At 33.8% G+C, this 14,578-nt stretch overlaps 1 protein-coding gene across 2 annotated transcripts in view; it reads left to right on the top strand.

Moving 5' to 3' along the window:
• LOC137814053 (insulin-degrading enzyme-like 1, peroxisomal) overlaps nucleotides 1-14,578 on the top strand; it is a 28,095-nt gene that overhangs the window by 3,729 nt on the left and 9,788 nt on the right. Inside the window, exons 3-19 of one of the 2 annotated variants that reach the window (XM_068616588.1) lie at nucleotides 444-511; nucleotides 1,873-1,964; nucleotides 2,038-2,111; nucleotides 2,202-2,245; nucleotides 3,579-3,630; nucleotides 4,269-4,391; nucleotides 4,486-4,598; nucleotides 4,689-4,851; nucleotides 10,841-10,933; nucleotides 11,161-11,246; nucleotides 11,591-11,677; nucleotides 11,765-11,868; nucleotides 12,049-12,151; nucleotides 12,319-12,414; nucleotides 12,526-12,715; nucleotides 12,824-12,885; nucleotides 13,556-13,660. In XM_068616588.1, the coding sequence (XP_068472689.1) occupies nucleotides 444-511; nucleotides 1,873-1,964; nucleotides 2,038-2,111; nucleotides 2,202-2,245; nucleotides 3,579-3,630; nucleotides 4,269-4,391; nucleotides 4,486-4,598; nucleotides 4,689-4,851; nucleotides 10,841-10,933; nucleotides 11,161-11,246; nucleotides 11,591-11,677; nucleotides 11,765-11,868; nucleotides 12,049-12,151; nucleotides 12,319-12,414; nucleotides 12,526-12,715; nucleotides 12,824-12,885; nucleotides 13,556-13,660 (1,655 nt within the window). Of the gene's footprint in view, nucleotides 1-443; nucleotides 512-1,507; nucleotides 1,965-2,037; nucleotides 2,112-2,201; nucleotides 2,246-3,578; nucleotides 3,631-4,268; nucleotides 4,392-4,485; nucleotides 4,599-4,688; nucleotides 4,852-10,840; nucleotides 10,934-11,160; nucleotides 11,247-11,590; nucleotides 11,678-11,764; nucleotides 11,869-12,048; nucleotides 12,152-12,318; nucleotides 12,415-12,525; nucleotides 12,716-12,823; nucleotides 12,886-13,555; nucleotides 13,661-14,578 lie in introns of both variants that reach the window. The other variant, XM_068616589.1, reaches the window with a different exon arrangement.

Below are 14,578 nucleotides of genomic sequence, written 5' to 3'. Positions count from 1 at the left end.
AGCCAATCTTCAGAATCGGCCACATTTGTCTGGGAACATGATGAAACTGCGACAATTTATTTAAAACTGTGTCACAACTAGTATTGTATTACAGGAGAGGGAAAGGAGATAGAGGATTTGAGTGGGTACATGTGTGATAGTGCAAAGCACGTTATGCAATCCATATAAGATAGACTATATACATGAAAAAGAGGAGCTAATTGTTGGAGCACTTGCTACTTGTGATGTTTGAGTTGATACTTCGAGATATAGAACATTATTCACTGCTTTTAGGAACAAAGACAAATAAGATACTAGATTCTAGCATCTGGAATTTTCATTTATACCAAACTATATTTTAATAACTAATGGGTTTGGTGCTGGAAATTTACCTATTTCGTTTTTCATTTTTTCTGGCTTATTCATTTCAAGAATTTTATTACTTTTGTGTTTTTGGTTGACAGAGCACATGCTGTTTTATGCGAGTGAAAAATACCCAGTTGAAGATAGCTACTCCAAGTATATTACTGAGGTATCATGATGTCTGCTCCTTTAACATGTTTAACGTTCCATGTTATTTTCCTGCCTTGAAGAGAATATTTAATGGTAGTTTACATATATCCTTATTCCTAATCTTATTGGTACTTATGGAATGTCGGTCACTGTTGAAATTTTGTGAAAAGCATTATTTGAATAGGGAGAAACAAAGTCTGAATTTCTTGTGGACCGTTAGCATGATTGAGTATTTGTAACATGATTTACAACATCTAATTCCAGGAAAGTAGGAAACTGAAAATAATCACAAAATATTCAAATCAAATACAAATTATTTACTGCAAATATGCAGTTTATAATTAGGAGAGATTGCAAAATAATCAAATACAGTTCTTCTATTATGCTTTTAGAAATCAGAAGCTCTGAAAGGGGAGGTGGGTGTGTGGGAAAAATTGCAGATACTAACAGACTAGCAACAAAATTTTAATTAGAGGGAAAATTTGCGGATATCCAGAATGAACTCAAAAGGAATTCTAGCCCTCAAATAGTATTAAACAACAAACTTCCTGTAAAATGAAAAACATAAACTTTAAATTCAGTTAAATACTTTGCTCTTTTACTGAAATTCAATGCAGTCCTTACTTCTAAAATTTGTTGATGCCTTGAAAGTATGTATATGTGTTTTGTTCACATTTGATAAGAAAATCATCTAGACCTCTTAGAATCACTGACCAACTAATGGGATATTTCAACTTTCAACACTTAAAAATTGATAATTATAATTCATTGGTTAAATTAACTTGATATTTTAAATATCTGTATTCTATTTTCTTGACAGGTGAGCATAGCTTTAAGAAACATAGGTGTTTCCTGTTGACAGGGACATATTTGTAGGACAAAATGATTACCTTTTAAAAGTGATTGTTTTGTCATGTCTGGGCTATATTTATTCAACCACATAATGAATTTGCCTTGTTTCTAAACTTAGAGGGTTTATGATTTAAGACCTGTTTTTTTGGTTCTTCTGGTGAAGCGGTCGGAGCTCTCAAGTTTTCCCAAGGGCTTTTTTGGGAGAAGGGAAAAAGGAATGAAATCGAGGGAAATCTCTATAAGACTTTATGATTACTCATCACTGCATTTTTTGAGCTTAAATTATGTTATGTTTTTAGTTTCATGCATCTGGCCTCCCACTCTGCCAGTATCTATGCAGATGCATATTGTATTTTAAGAATGGTCAAGAGTTTCTATTTCTTTCTATATTGTATCAAACATCAATATCAATTGGGGTTTAGAAAGCTGGAGCAATTCCATAGATTTATTATTTATTTTTAAATATTCTTAATTTTTTTCTAATGACTTTTTTTGGTTTCATGGCTGTCGTCTGCCTTTCTGATGCAGCATGGAGGAAGCACCAATGCTTTTACAAGTTCTGAACAAACCAACTATCATTTTGAAGTTAACACAGACGGCTTTGAAGAGGCTCTGGACAGGTACATCCTGCTTTTTATTGTTTCCTCTTTAATCCCTAATAAAAGTTCTAGCTCAGTATAGTTTATCTTCCAGATTTGCTCAGTTCTTCACTAAACCATTGATGTCTCCTGATGCCACCATGAGGGAAATTAAAGCTGTTGACTCTGGTTAGCTTATCTTTTGTCATTATTTGATCTATTTTGTTTTATTTCCTTGTTTCTTATTGGTATACTGTTCATCTGCATTCTTTTTTGCAGAAAACCAGAAGAATTTACTATCTGATGGATGGAGAATTAACCAGGTATGTGCTATGTTTTACACAGCCTCCTTCTTTACAGGGGGTGTGGGGTGGGTTAGAGGCAAAGTTGAGATTTTCCTACTCTTTAGAATTTAAAAAAGTTCCCTTATAGCATGTAGTTTCAAGTGCTTCTGAACTCACACCCAACCATTTTTTGTCTCTCTAAACTATGGTTGTTCTGAACTTTGAACCCCCAACCTCTGTTCTTTTCTCTGTGCAACACTCACACTCACCTTTTATTGATATTTAAGATATGTTGCATTTTGAAATATTAATGTCTTTCAGATTTGGTGTTTTTTCATGACTTTTATTGTATATGTGGCCTAAAAACGTATGCCCTTTTACTGTAAATTATGAATACATTATGAATTTTGAGTAACACCCCCCTTAATTTTAGAGCATTCATGTATATGTTACAGCATTTATGTATATAATACCAAAAACATTTATGTATATATAAAAATTCAGAATAGCAGCCATCCTACATAGTGTGATACTGCTATAACATTTTTTGGGTTGGCTAGATGCAACATCCAACATTGATAACTATGATATTCAAGGCATTTCCTGTATCCATGTATCTCTTTACAACTGTTAAATTGGTCTAAAATGATGTAGATTACATTTCAAAGCTGTAAGTACCTCATTTATTGCAATGTGGTGTTAAACATGGTTATCCAGTACAGGTATCATCTATGTGCATACACCTCATGTGTCACTTCATTTGTGCTGCACTATTTAGAATTCCCAGGTCAGAATGTGTAGGGAAGTCTATCATCAGTTATAATGTTTTTTTCTTATATTTTTACTTTAAGGATCACTTGTTGGAATAGCAAGTCTCGTCTTTTTTCTTCCATTTTCCATGTGTAGTGTGGCTTTTACTTATGGTGCTTTTAGAGTGATGAAACATTGAAAGCATTTTGGTAACTGATGCTTGAGGCCAGGGTCTCATGAAAATAGTTGGTTGCTTCTCTTGCTGAATTAGATTGATAGCAAAGTTGAGGAAAGGGCAGTGGTATTGTCTACCTTCTCTCAAATCTCAACCTAGGATTGACTAGTCTTAATAACCTTATTTACTAACCAAAGAGTAGATTCATAATTTATTTGTTATTCAAAGAGGTTGGACTAATTTGTTGCCTTTGCTGTTCATCCATTTTTCTTCCTTTCCCAATTTGTTTGTCCTCCTCATATACTAGCCGTTTCTCTTCAAAATATGTAGTTGGATCATTGGGTGCTTTACTGGCACTGCAAATTGTGTTTTTAAGCCTCTTATGGAGAAATGTTCCTAATCTCTCTTGGTCTCCCCCTTCCCCCTGAAACATTGCAATCTATACAGCTTCAGAAGCATCTGAGTGACGAAGATCATCCATATCATAAGTTTAGCACAGGTCAGTGGTTATTTAATTTCTTTTGTTTTTAAACTCGTACAATTGAACTTTGAACTTTTGCACCATCCTGCTTGTGGTTGGATTGTTTTGCCAAAGAACTGATAATGAGAATCTTTGTAATTCTATTTGCTTAAATGCATTATTGTGTACTAAAATTCAAATAAATTTGTCTACTACTAGGATAAACTCAACGGAGTATTTTGCTACAAACTTCTTTGAAGTACATTGAGAATGTCATGGCTATATTTTGGATATGAAGACAGCAGACTATATGATTTTAGATATTTTTGGATCTCTGTCTTTTCTTTTATCACATCGATAGCTGCTGACTTCTGAGCCAACTGGAAGATATTTACTTATAATTTCCCTGGAATTTATTTTAAAAAGTAATAAAGTTCCATCTGCCAATTTGTGTTTTTTTGAATAATTATGAATTTCATGTTATGTGCATTAGTATCATGTCATTGATTTAATTCTGAACCTAAATAAATCTGGTGATTAATGCTTAAAACTATGCTTAATTGTAATTTGTTTTAAAAGAAATATGTTTGTCCAAATGAAGTGGAATATCTGCAATAGCTATCATTGTTGCAGTATACTTTTCATCATAATCATTACTGCAGTGCTCTAATTTGTAGGGAATTGGGACACTTTGGAAGTTAAGCCTAAAGCAAAAGGATTAGACACAAGGAAGGAGCTTCTCAAGTTTTATGATGAAAACTATTCTGCCAATTTAATGCATCTAGTTATATACACAAATGGTAACATATATTTTGTTTACAATATGTCAGTTGAATTATTTTTTATATTTTTTGAATGGCAACAATCCAATTATTTGTGCATGGATATTTTCAGAAACCCTTGATAAAATTCAAAACCTTGTAGAAGAAAAGTTCCAGGATATTAGAAACACCAGCAAAAGTTGTTTCCATCCTTGTGGTCAGCCATGCAAATCAGAGCATTTGCAGGTGCAGTTTTACTATATCTTAATGGCAAAAACTAACTATTTTCTTCACCATTGATTGTAATCTATTTCTTATTTTGGGTTTCTGTTTCAGATTCTTGTCAAAACTGTCCCAATAAAGCAAGGTCACAAATTGAGAATTGTATGGCCAGTAACCCCTGAAATTCATCATTACACTGAAGGGCCAAGCAGGTATCTTGGCCATCTCATTGGTCATGAAGGAGAAGGGTCTTTATATTACATCTTGAAAAAATTGGGTGGGTACTCTCCATCTGTCATTATTAGTTTTTGGGTATTGTCTACTTCATATGAAATCCGATTCTTCTATATTATGAGATGTTGCCTGGGTTTTAAGTAGCATCATTATAAAAATGCAGAGCGACCACTTCCTGCTACAGGGGCTGCTGTATTGGAGTGGTTAGTGTAACAGCCATAGAAGGCCAAATAGCAGGCTGAATGGTAGTGGTAGCTGGCAATGTAGTGCTGTCATGTGTTGATTCCAAAAAAACCCCAAACAGAGACATTAGGGCTTTCTTGGAGGGCTACTTTTGGGACTTAAGTTTCCAAATATGAAAACTACACATGTATTAATAATAGTGAAAATGGTAAAAGAGACTTGGAATAAGTGGACAACGATCATTACTATGTAGGAAACTTGTTTTTGACTTTTATTGGTATTACTTTTATGTTTTATTTATGACACCTATGACTTTTTATATGTATATGTGGTACCCATTATATATAAACTGTATAAAAAAAATCAAAATAGCGGCTATCTCGCAATATACTTGGTAGTGTTTTTGGAACTGGCCTCAATGGGCCACTATCAGGGATTTAGAACATAATCTTGAGTAAAAGGGGTGACCTAGTACATTACATGAGGATCTCACCAAACAGGTCTGCCTAGTGAGGGTAGATGTCCGAAGCCTTGCCTTTGCAAGCATTTTGTAGTATTTGAACTCAACCTCCAACAAGCAGCCGCCCTGTATTGCACCAAGACTTTTAAGTCTTGCTATGTTAATGAAAGTAGTTTAAATGCTCATATTTCAGAATGTTAGTTTCTCTGGACTACTTTCTGATTTATATTGTGTAGAAACTGGTTTTGAAGCAGATTTATGTAGGATGGCAATTGGAATTTTTTTCACAACCCACTCTAGGTCATGATCTATGCACAAGTTAACACCATTCCAACAACCTTTAGCTTGACAAGACTAATGATAGATCATCTTTGAAAATGGGTTTAGGCCTAACTCAATCCTACAAAACTGGCTTTGGATGCAACTTGCATTCAAAGACTTGATGGTTCATGGGACTCGGCAATTTTAAAAGGGTCACTCACCATGTTATCCATGTACCAAGCCCAATAGTGCTGAACGTGATGGGGCATATTCAGAAAAAACGAAGTCTCACATCAACTAGAAATAGTGTTAAAATACGGTATATAAGTGGCGACAATATTTACCTTACTAGTCTGTTTTGTAGGATTGAATTAGTTCTAAACTACTTTGTAATAGATCACACTATTTCTCATTGTTAAAATTATGATTATTATTGTATTGTACTACTTTCATAAAACTGCTTTTCGGGTGTATGTACCTAGCCTAAGGTTTTTATGTTATAGGATATATAACTTTTCCCTGTATTGTATTTTTCTCTTTTCATCTCTCTCTCTCTCTATATATATATGTATATATAATATACATCAGCTAAGCACAACAACTCACTAATTTTGTTTTTCATCTAAATTCAAGTTGGTGTTAAGAGGCTAGTCTATCTTCTCCTGTCACTGGACCACTACAACCAAACCTCGATGGTTGCATGATCAAAAGCTTTAAGACACGCTGATCTTTGTCAGCTTGTCACCTATCGTGTGTGTCCCATACATTGCCTTTGTGATGTCAAAAACACATCCGACCACTGCCATTCATCTTGTTGGTGTCTTTTGGTCAAGTTTCTGCCTTTGGCTACCTATTTCGACAAACTTGTTGGTCAAGTTTGTCTCCTCACAGCTTAGGGTTTTTTCGCATGTCTTCAATTATGTTTATCTCCCTCTGTCTCTGGAATGACTTTTCCTATTTTTGCTCCTTTCTTTTCTGCCACTACTATTACGATGACTAAACTTAATTGGAAGACTACTTATCTCGGTTTGTCTCCATGGATTATGGATCCTTGGTCCAGGATACCATGACCATTTAAAAAAAGGAAGCCAATGCTTTTCCCATTGAAGAATTACATGCAGGGTTAAACTTCCTCCTTTATTGTGGAATGAGAAAGTAAATGAAAGGAGTTTCAAGACTTTTTTTTTTCTTGATTAAGTTAGTAAGATATAAGATTGGAAATATGATAAAAAAGGCTTAAGAGATTAATCATCTCTTAGTTGAACCATATTATTTATAGAATAAAATTACATCAAGAATACCAAGAGGTACAAGGAAAAGACTATATCTAGGTAACTAATGCTAATAACCTAAACAACTTTTCAGGACAGACTACTTAACCTATCTAAACATGCTAAGTTATGCAATCAAGATAAATTATTCTAATACTTCCCCTCAAGCTTATTAGAGAAACTTAACGAGAGAAATTTTATTAATTGTCCAACAATCAATGAAATGAATATTACAAGTATTTATAGTGTTTGCATTGTTGAATAGCTGTGTGCTACCTCGTAGCATATTTAGCTAATATGAATATTACAATGGCCATCTATACACTAATATACAGACTAACATCTGGACAGCTGTAACTAGCAATTCTCAACTAGTCACCTATACATTAACATACGAGCAAGCAACTCGACAACTTTACACTAACAAACAAACAAACAACTGGACAGTTGCACACTAACAGAAAAAGCAAACAATTGACAACTATAAACTAACAATTCTTACTAACAAAGCTAGAGCATATTGTATGTGCCAAGCTTGGAACATATAAATGGAATTTGTGGTCCTCTTAGGGATTTTGTTAACACATCTACAAGTTGATCATTGGATCCAACAAACTTAGTATAAACTTTGGACTACATCTCTTGAATAAAATGACAATCCAAGTTCTATGTCTTTGGTCCTTTCATGGAATACAGGGTTGGAGCCAATGTCGAGAGCTACTTGATTATAACAATACATTTTCATTGGTGGTATCTCACAAAATTTTAATTCTCGAAGAAATTGTTTCTCTCACATACGTTCACAAGTGAGAGAAGCCATTGCCTTATATTCATCTCCAACGGTAGATTAAGCTACCACATTTTGTTTCTTGTTTTTCCAAGAAATAATGTTGCCTCCAGTGAAAACACAATACCCTGTAGTGGAGCGTCTATCCATAAGAGGTTCTGCCTAATCAACATCACAATACCTAGAGTTCTGGGTATCCCCTTTATCTTTGTACAACAGACCTTATTCTAAACCTTTTTTGAGGTACCTTACAATCTGGACGATAGCATTCCAAAGATCAATACAAAGATTTTACATAAATTAATTAATAACACCAACTGTGAAGATAGACCAGGTCTAGTAACAGTGATCAACTTCACCAATCGGCCCAACCTTAATGGCGTAAACCCAACGACAACTGACAACCTTCTATTCAGGTAGAAAAGGAACTAAGTCCCATGTACTATTATGTCCAAGAGCCTGCATTTCAACGTCATGGCTTGTTACCATCCAAGATGATCAAATGCCTCTTTCACATTTTAAGGAATGGTAACTGAAGATACAGAGGAGATAAAAGAAGAATAGAAAGGAGACAAATGATGATAGCTTATAAAATTGTAAATAGGAAGAAGATTGCGTGTAGAGCGAGTACCTTTGCTGTGATCTTCATTATCAGGAGAGATGTACTATTGAATGATGATGAAGGACTTGAGGAAGAGGATTTGCCTTGTGGTATTGGACTAGTCATTTGAGCTTGTCATTGGTAGGTCATAAGAGGAGGGGTTGATGGTGTAGGTGAGCTGGACTGATGAGAGGAATTTGGATGATTGGAAAAAGATGGAACAATGTTTGGAATAGAGTACACAAAGGGCTTTAAAGGCATAGGCAAGACCCGTTGGACAAAGTTAACATCTTGTGTGGAGGAAGAGAAGAAAGGAGTTTCTTCAAAAAGGTTGACACTTACAGACCTGCAATAGTTTCTAATGTCAGGGAAATAACATCAATACCCTTTTTGAAGACAAGAATATCCTAAGACACATTTGATAGCTCTAGTTGAGAGTTTGTCCTAACCTCAAGACACATCATGCACAAAACAACCAAAAATTTCAGGAGAAATGGAACATAGAGGTTTATTTCAATGGAATATGGAACTTTATTGTCCAAAGAAGGATAGTGCATTCTATTAATAAGATAACATGTAGTTAGAATGATATCACCCATATGATGGATAGGTAGATTAGCACCAAGCAATAAGGTACGGACAATTTCAACTAAGTGTCTATTCTCTCTCTGCTATACTATTTTGTTGAGGTGCATAAGGACAAGTGGACAAGTGTAAAATACTATGTGAATTTAAAAGAGTGGAAAAACTAGTAGAAAAGTATTCTTTGGAATTACCACTCCTTAAGATCTTGACTACATGACCAAATTGGTTTTCAATTTCATTAAGTAAAGACACAAAGATATTTAAAAGTTCAGATTTCATAAGTAAACATAAGTTCAACGAGAATATTCATCAATAAAAGTGACAAAATAAAGAAACCCAAAGGATGTTACTCCACTTTGAACCCAATGAATTGTAGAAAAGACAGAATTGAACCATGCTTAAGTTCTTTTGAGAAAAGAAGACCGAATATGTTTTCCTAGGTGTGATAGGAAACACTGATACCCTGATTTTATTAGGTAACAAACAAAGATAAAAGAAGAATCAGAAACTGTTTACAGAAAGCTACATATACAGAGTTCAGTTACAAGAAAAGTTAGTTATGATTCTAAAACAGTTATACTAACCACATAGGAAACAAACAGTAACTGTAACACAAACAGTTACACTAAAACAAAACAGAATTGACAATAACTAATCAGTAGCATTTTCTAACACTCGCACCAAGACTCACCCTTAGGTCTTCCCTATATTAATGAAAATATTTTACTCACTTTTAGAATGTTTGCTTCTCTAAACTACTCTCTGATTTCAATTGTGTAAAAGCTGGTTTTGAAGTAGATTTATGTAGGATGGGGACTGGAATTTTGGTCACAACCCACTCTAGTCCATGATCTGTGCACAGGTTGACACTGTTCCAATCAACCTTTAGATTCACAAGACTAACGATAGACCATCTTAGAAAATGGGTTTAGGCCTAAGTCAATTCTACAAAACCAGCTTTGGACACAACTTGCATTCAAAGACTTTATGGTTCATGGGACTCTGCAGTTGACTCCAAGTTTTAGATCCATTAAAAGGGTCACTCACTGTTATCCATGTACCAAGCCTAATAGTGCTGGATGGTTACACTAAAATAGAACAGAACTGACAGTTTTAACCATATAACTAACCAATAACATTGTCCAACAGAAGATACACTCACAAATGGTGACAAGAATGTTGTTGCACAAGAAAAAAAGCAATTTTGGAAGATGGTTGAGAGGAACTGGTTGATAGAATGGAGAAGAGTAGACTTTAATTACAAGAACTCTCCTTCATTGAAGGAGAAAGAATTACATATGTGAAGAAGAATGAGTTATAACTCAGTTTCTTTCAGGTCTTTCAAGAATCCTGCCTTGTGTAAGTCTTGCCTTACCCAATAGTTTAGCAGAATATTGATTTCTATTCTTTCTTTCCAATCTAGTATATACGTTTTTGGTGGGAGGTTTAACAATGGCTTGTATGACTTTGAACTTTATATTGCAAAATGTGAAATTTACACTGTTGTTCAGTTCAGAATAATGGATTGTCTTGTAATTTTGTGTTTTAGGCTTCAAAGTTGTATTATGTGCAAGTGCAATGCAAATCTATTTGCAGTGTATATAGATATAGTTATTTGAGCCAAATAGTTGAGTTTGTTTGCAGAATAAAACATTTTTCTCTTACACCTCCTTTCTCACTCAGTCCCTTTCTTTTTACATGGAATTGGAGCTGATTGAAGACCCACTGTACTTAAACCTTTTGGATTTCTTTACCTTCATCATTGATATGCATATGATTATCTGGAGTTTGAATCAATGATTTTCTGATACATGCTTATACATGTGTCCCTACATGCTATAAATTTATCATTTTACCGCTTAGAAAAAAAAATTCCATTTGCAGGGTGGGCTACGGGCTTGTCTGCCGGCGAATCAGATTGGAGCTTGGAGTTTGCTTTCTTTACAGTTGTAATTGATCTTACTGATTCTGGTCATGGTTAGCTTTCTCTTTCCCTCTCCTCCATGGTTTTCTTGTTTGTTGCACAATATCTCCTCTTTTAAAAAGTTTTATTGTGTTAACTTGTGCACGTGCTCTTCATTGCAGTTATGCAATTGTTAAATTTACTACTACTGCTACTAATTTTACTAAATTCAAGGTTTGTTATCTGTAGTTTTGTTGATTCTGTGAACTCATTTTTACCTTCTTTATTTATTTATTTCTAGAGCACATAGAAGATATCATTGGGTTGTTGTTCAAATACATTGAGCTTCTACAGCAGTCTGGTGTTTGCGAATGGATTTTTGAAGAGGTATGGATGTAGTCTAAAAAATGAACAAACAACTTTTAACTCAACTTTTAAGTGAAAAAATGAAAAATATTCAGACAGCTTCAACATAAGTTTAAAAGCTCATTTTTTAAATTTAGCTTGAAAGTAACATGTAAGTTAAAGAAAAGCAAAGACAAATGTGATCGTACAATTGCAATCTTCATTGATGACTGAATTTTGTCTATGCTTCACCTGTGGGTAGTAGGGCTATAGTTTCCCATAGGTAAACTATTGAACTACATTAACTTTGGTATCCATTTCTTTTCTTTTATTGCTTCCACACATGGTCTAAACTACATCTAATGGATTTTTCTATGTTGATGAAGCTTTCTGCAGTTTGTGAGACCAAGTTTCATTATCAGGACAAAATTCCTCCCGGTGATTATGTTGTTGATATTGCATCAAATATGCAGGTATATTTCTCTTTCTAAGTAAAAAAAAAAATTGCAGGGGAGCTTTTTGATGGAAATCATATTATTAACGGACCTGTTATTTTACAGTTTTATCCTGTGAAAGATTGGCTGACAGGATCATCCTTGCCTTTTAAGTTTAGCCCAAATGTTATCCATATGGTACTAAATCAGCTTTCTCCGGACAATGTTCGGTAGGTGTACTAAAATCAAGTCTGTAAATTTATTTATATGAAGGATGTGAAGGATCAGATCAATTCTCCTAAGCTGTTATTTTACTCAACAAAGAAAATACTGATTAAAGTGTTTGAGATACTCTATCAGTAGGGTGTGACTTAGTTATTAAATTTAACCTATAACTCATTCTCGAGCAGAATTTTTTGGGAATCTAAAAATTTTGAAGGGCTTACTGATAAGGTGGAGCCATGGTATGGAACTGCGTATTCCCTTGAAAAGATTACTGGCTCTGCTATTCAGGTATGTGCTTATATGAACAGTAATGTATGACTTTTGTACTGGCTTGTTCATTTGGATAATTTTTCTGTTTTTCCCATGGAATTTACTATGAGTCTATGTTCAGTGATATGTTGAAATTGTTATGAAAAGATGAAACTTGATAGACCTGATAATGCTTGTATTTTCAGGGGTGGATGGCTTCTTCTGCTGATGAAAATATGCATCTTCCAGCTCCTAACAAATTCATTCCAACGGACTTGTCACTTAAAACTGTGCAAGAAACGGTATGATATATTTTTCAAATATATATGGTGTGTGGTGGGAGAGAAAGGGGGGGGGGGGGGAGGGTGTTGCACCATGGTTATCTTGATCATATTATTAATACTTGGAAACAGGTGAAGTTTCCAGTTTTGTTAAGCAGGTCAACTTATTCAGCCTTATGGTACAAGCCAGACACATTGTTTGCTACACCCAAGGCTTATGTTAAGATTGATTTCAATTGCCCATATGCTGGAAGCTCTCCTGAGGCTCAGATTTTGGTGAATATTTTCACACAATTATTGATGGATTACTTGAATGACTATGGTAGGTTTCTAGTTTAGATGGACTTTACTTTGTACTTTTTATTTCTTCATATTGTGTCTACTAAGTTGCTAAATAAAAGTTGAAGGAGTTCTTAATTTCTTTTCTTAGCTTATTACGCTCAGGTTGCTGGTCTATACTATGGCATAAATCGCACAGATGGTGGTTTCGAGGTACTCTTGTAATGTATTTTAGTTTGCAATATTGCAATTTCTGAATATGAATGTTAGATATTAGTCTACAATCACCCTCGATGAATGCTAGCAAGATTCTTTCTTGCACACTCTTTTCAACACTCCATCAGATGAAATTCATAGTTTAACCAATAATGAAACGTATTTGAAAGATAGTGTTGCTCACATTTCTTTAATCAATAATGTGCATTATTGCATTTTTTTGTTCAATTGTAACATATAGATGATCCTAACTTTCTATGTGATTTTAAGTGCAATTGTTAAAGGTATACTTGAGTTCAGTTCTACACTTTACTACTATAATTGATTAAAATAACAGAAATCATGTAAAGGTTGACAATTCGGATCCTGATAATAATGAGTATGATATTTGAAACGATAATAAAGGGTTAAATTGTTTATTATACCAGGCAGGGATAACATTGACATATAATTTGGAAGATTTCCAATTCTCATTATAATTAAGCCTTTTTATTTATCTATCAACTCCTTTTGTATCTTAATTAAACCTTTAAGTTCTTTGGCTGCTTTGTACTAAGAAATTTGTGTGGGAGTATAAATGAAAATAGAACAGAATTTATTTTTTCCTCTGCCCGTCTTGAAGAAATGTGTTACTTCATTCTGATAATTAAAATGCCATATGTTTTAGGTGACACTCTTTGGTTATAATCACAAGTTAAGGATTCTGCTTGAAACTATAGTTGAAAAGATTGCAGCATTTGAAGTGAAAACTGACAGGTTTTCAGTCATCAAGGTACTTCATCAGACTCTTCTCACATGGGATTTAATTATCTCATTCTTTTCATTTGGAGATTGAATTGATTTTTTATGTTATGTACCACGTGACAAGGCTGATTCTTTGTTGGATTCTTCTCTTCTATACCCGTCTTTTTGCATCAAACAAACACTGGCAATTACTTTCTTCCGTATACTCTAATATTCCATCAAAATTTTTAAATCCATTAGTAGTTTCATGTCTAAGGTGTGTCTCTGACTGGATGCCTCATTCTGGTGCCTCTTATTTTTACCGGATTGTTTTGTTCTTCTGGCTCCTTTAGAATGTTTTGCTTTAGGATAGTTTTATGCCACTAGTACTGAAGGAGGATTACAAAATTTTTGTTGTTATTTATGTTAAACGGTGTATCTTCAAAAATAGAAATAATCATTAAATAATATGAAGCATCTCAATTTGTTTTGTGATGAAATAAAATAACCTTTATAGTTGGGACTCGAAATTTTAGTTTAAAGATTCAACTATTCTATTGAAATATATTAATAATGTTTTCAGAGAGAATAATTTTTTGGTTCATAAGAAAAGATTAATTTTCTCTATATTCTAATACAAATAAATGATTCTGTGTTGGTTAGTTGGTCTTATGGCTGTCTTAAAATTTTCCTTTAACCATATGACTGGTGCATTCCAAAAGAAATGATTTTAAGTTTAACACAAGATTTATCAATATCTTTCTTTTTTACAGAACTATTGAATGATATTGTTAAAGATATGATTGTGTAAATAGGGAAATATTGTATAGCTTTATTTTAGGGATTTTATTTTATTTTTCTTTCCTTTTCTTATTTGTACTATTACTCTCTTTTATAAGTAGAGAACCTAAGTTTGATCATAACACAATTAATGTAAATCTTTCTCTGGATACATTGCAGTAGATAG

This window comes from Phaseolus vulgaris, chromosome 1 (genome assembly GCF_000499845.2).
Source record: "Phaseolus vulgaris cultivar G19833 chromosome 1, P. vulgaris v2.0, whole genome shotgun sequence".
Taxonomy (NCBI): Eukaryota; Viridiplantae; Streptophyta; class Magnoliopsida; order Fabales; family Fabaceae; genus Phaseolus; species Phaseolus vulgaris.
The sequence above is the reverse complement of the archived record's forward strand: the minus strand, read 5'-3'. Positions and strand labels throughout refer to the sequence as shown.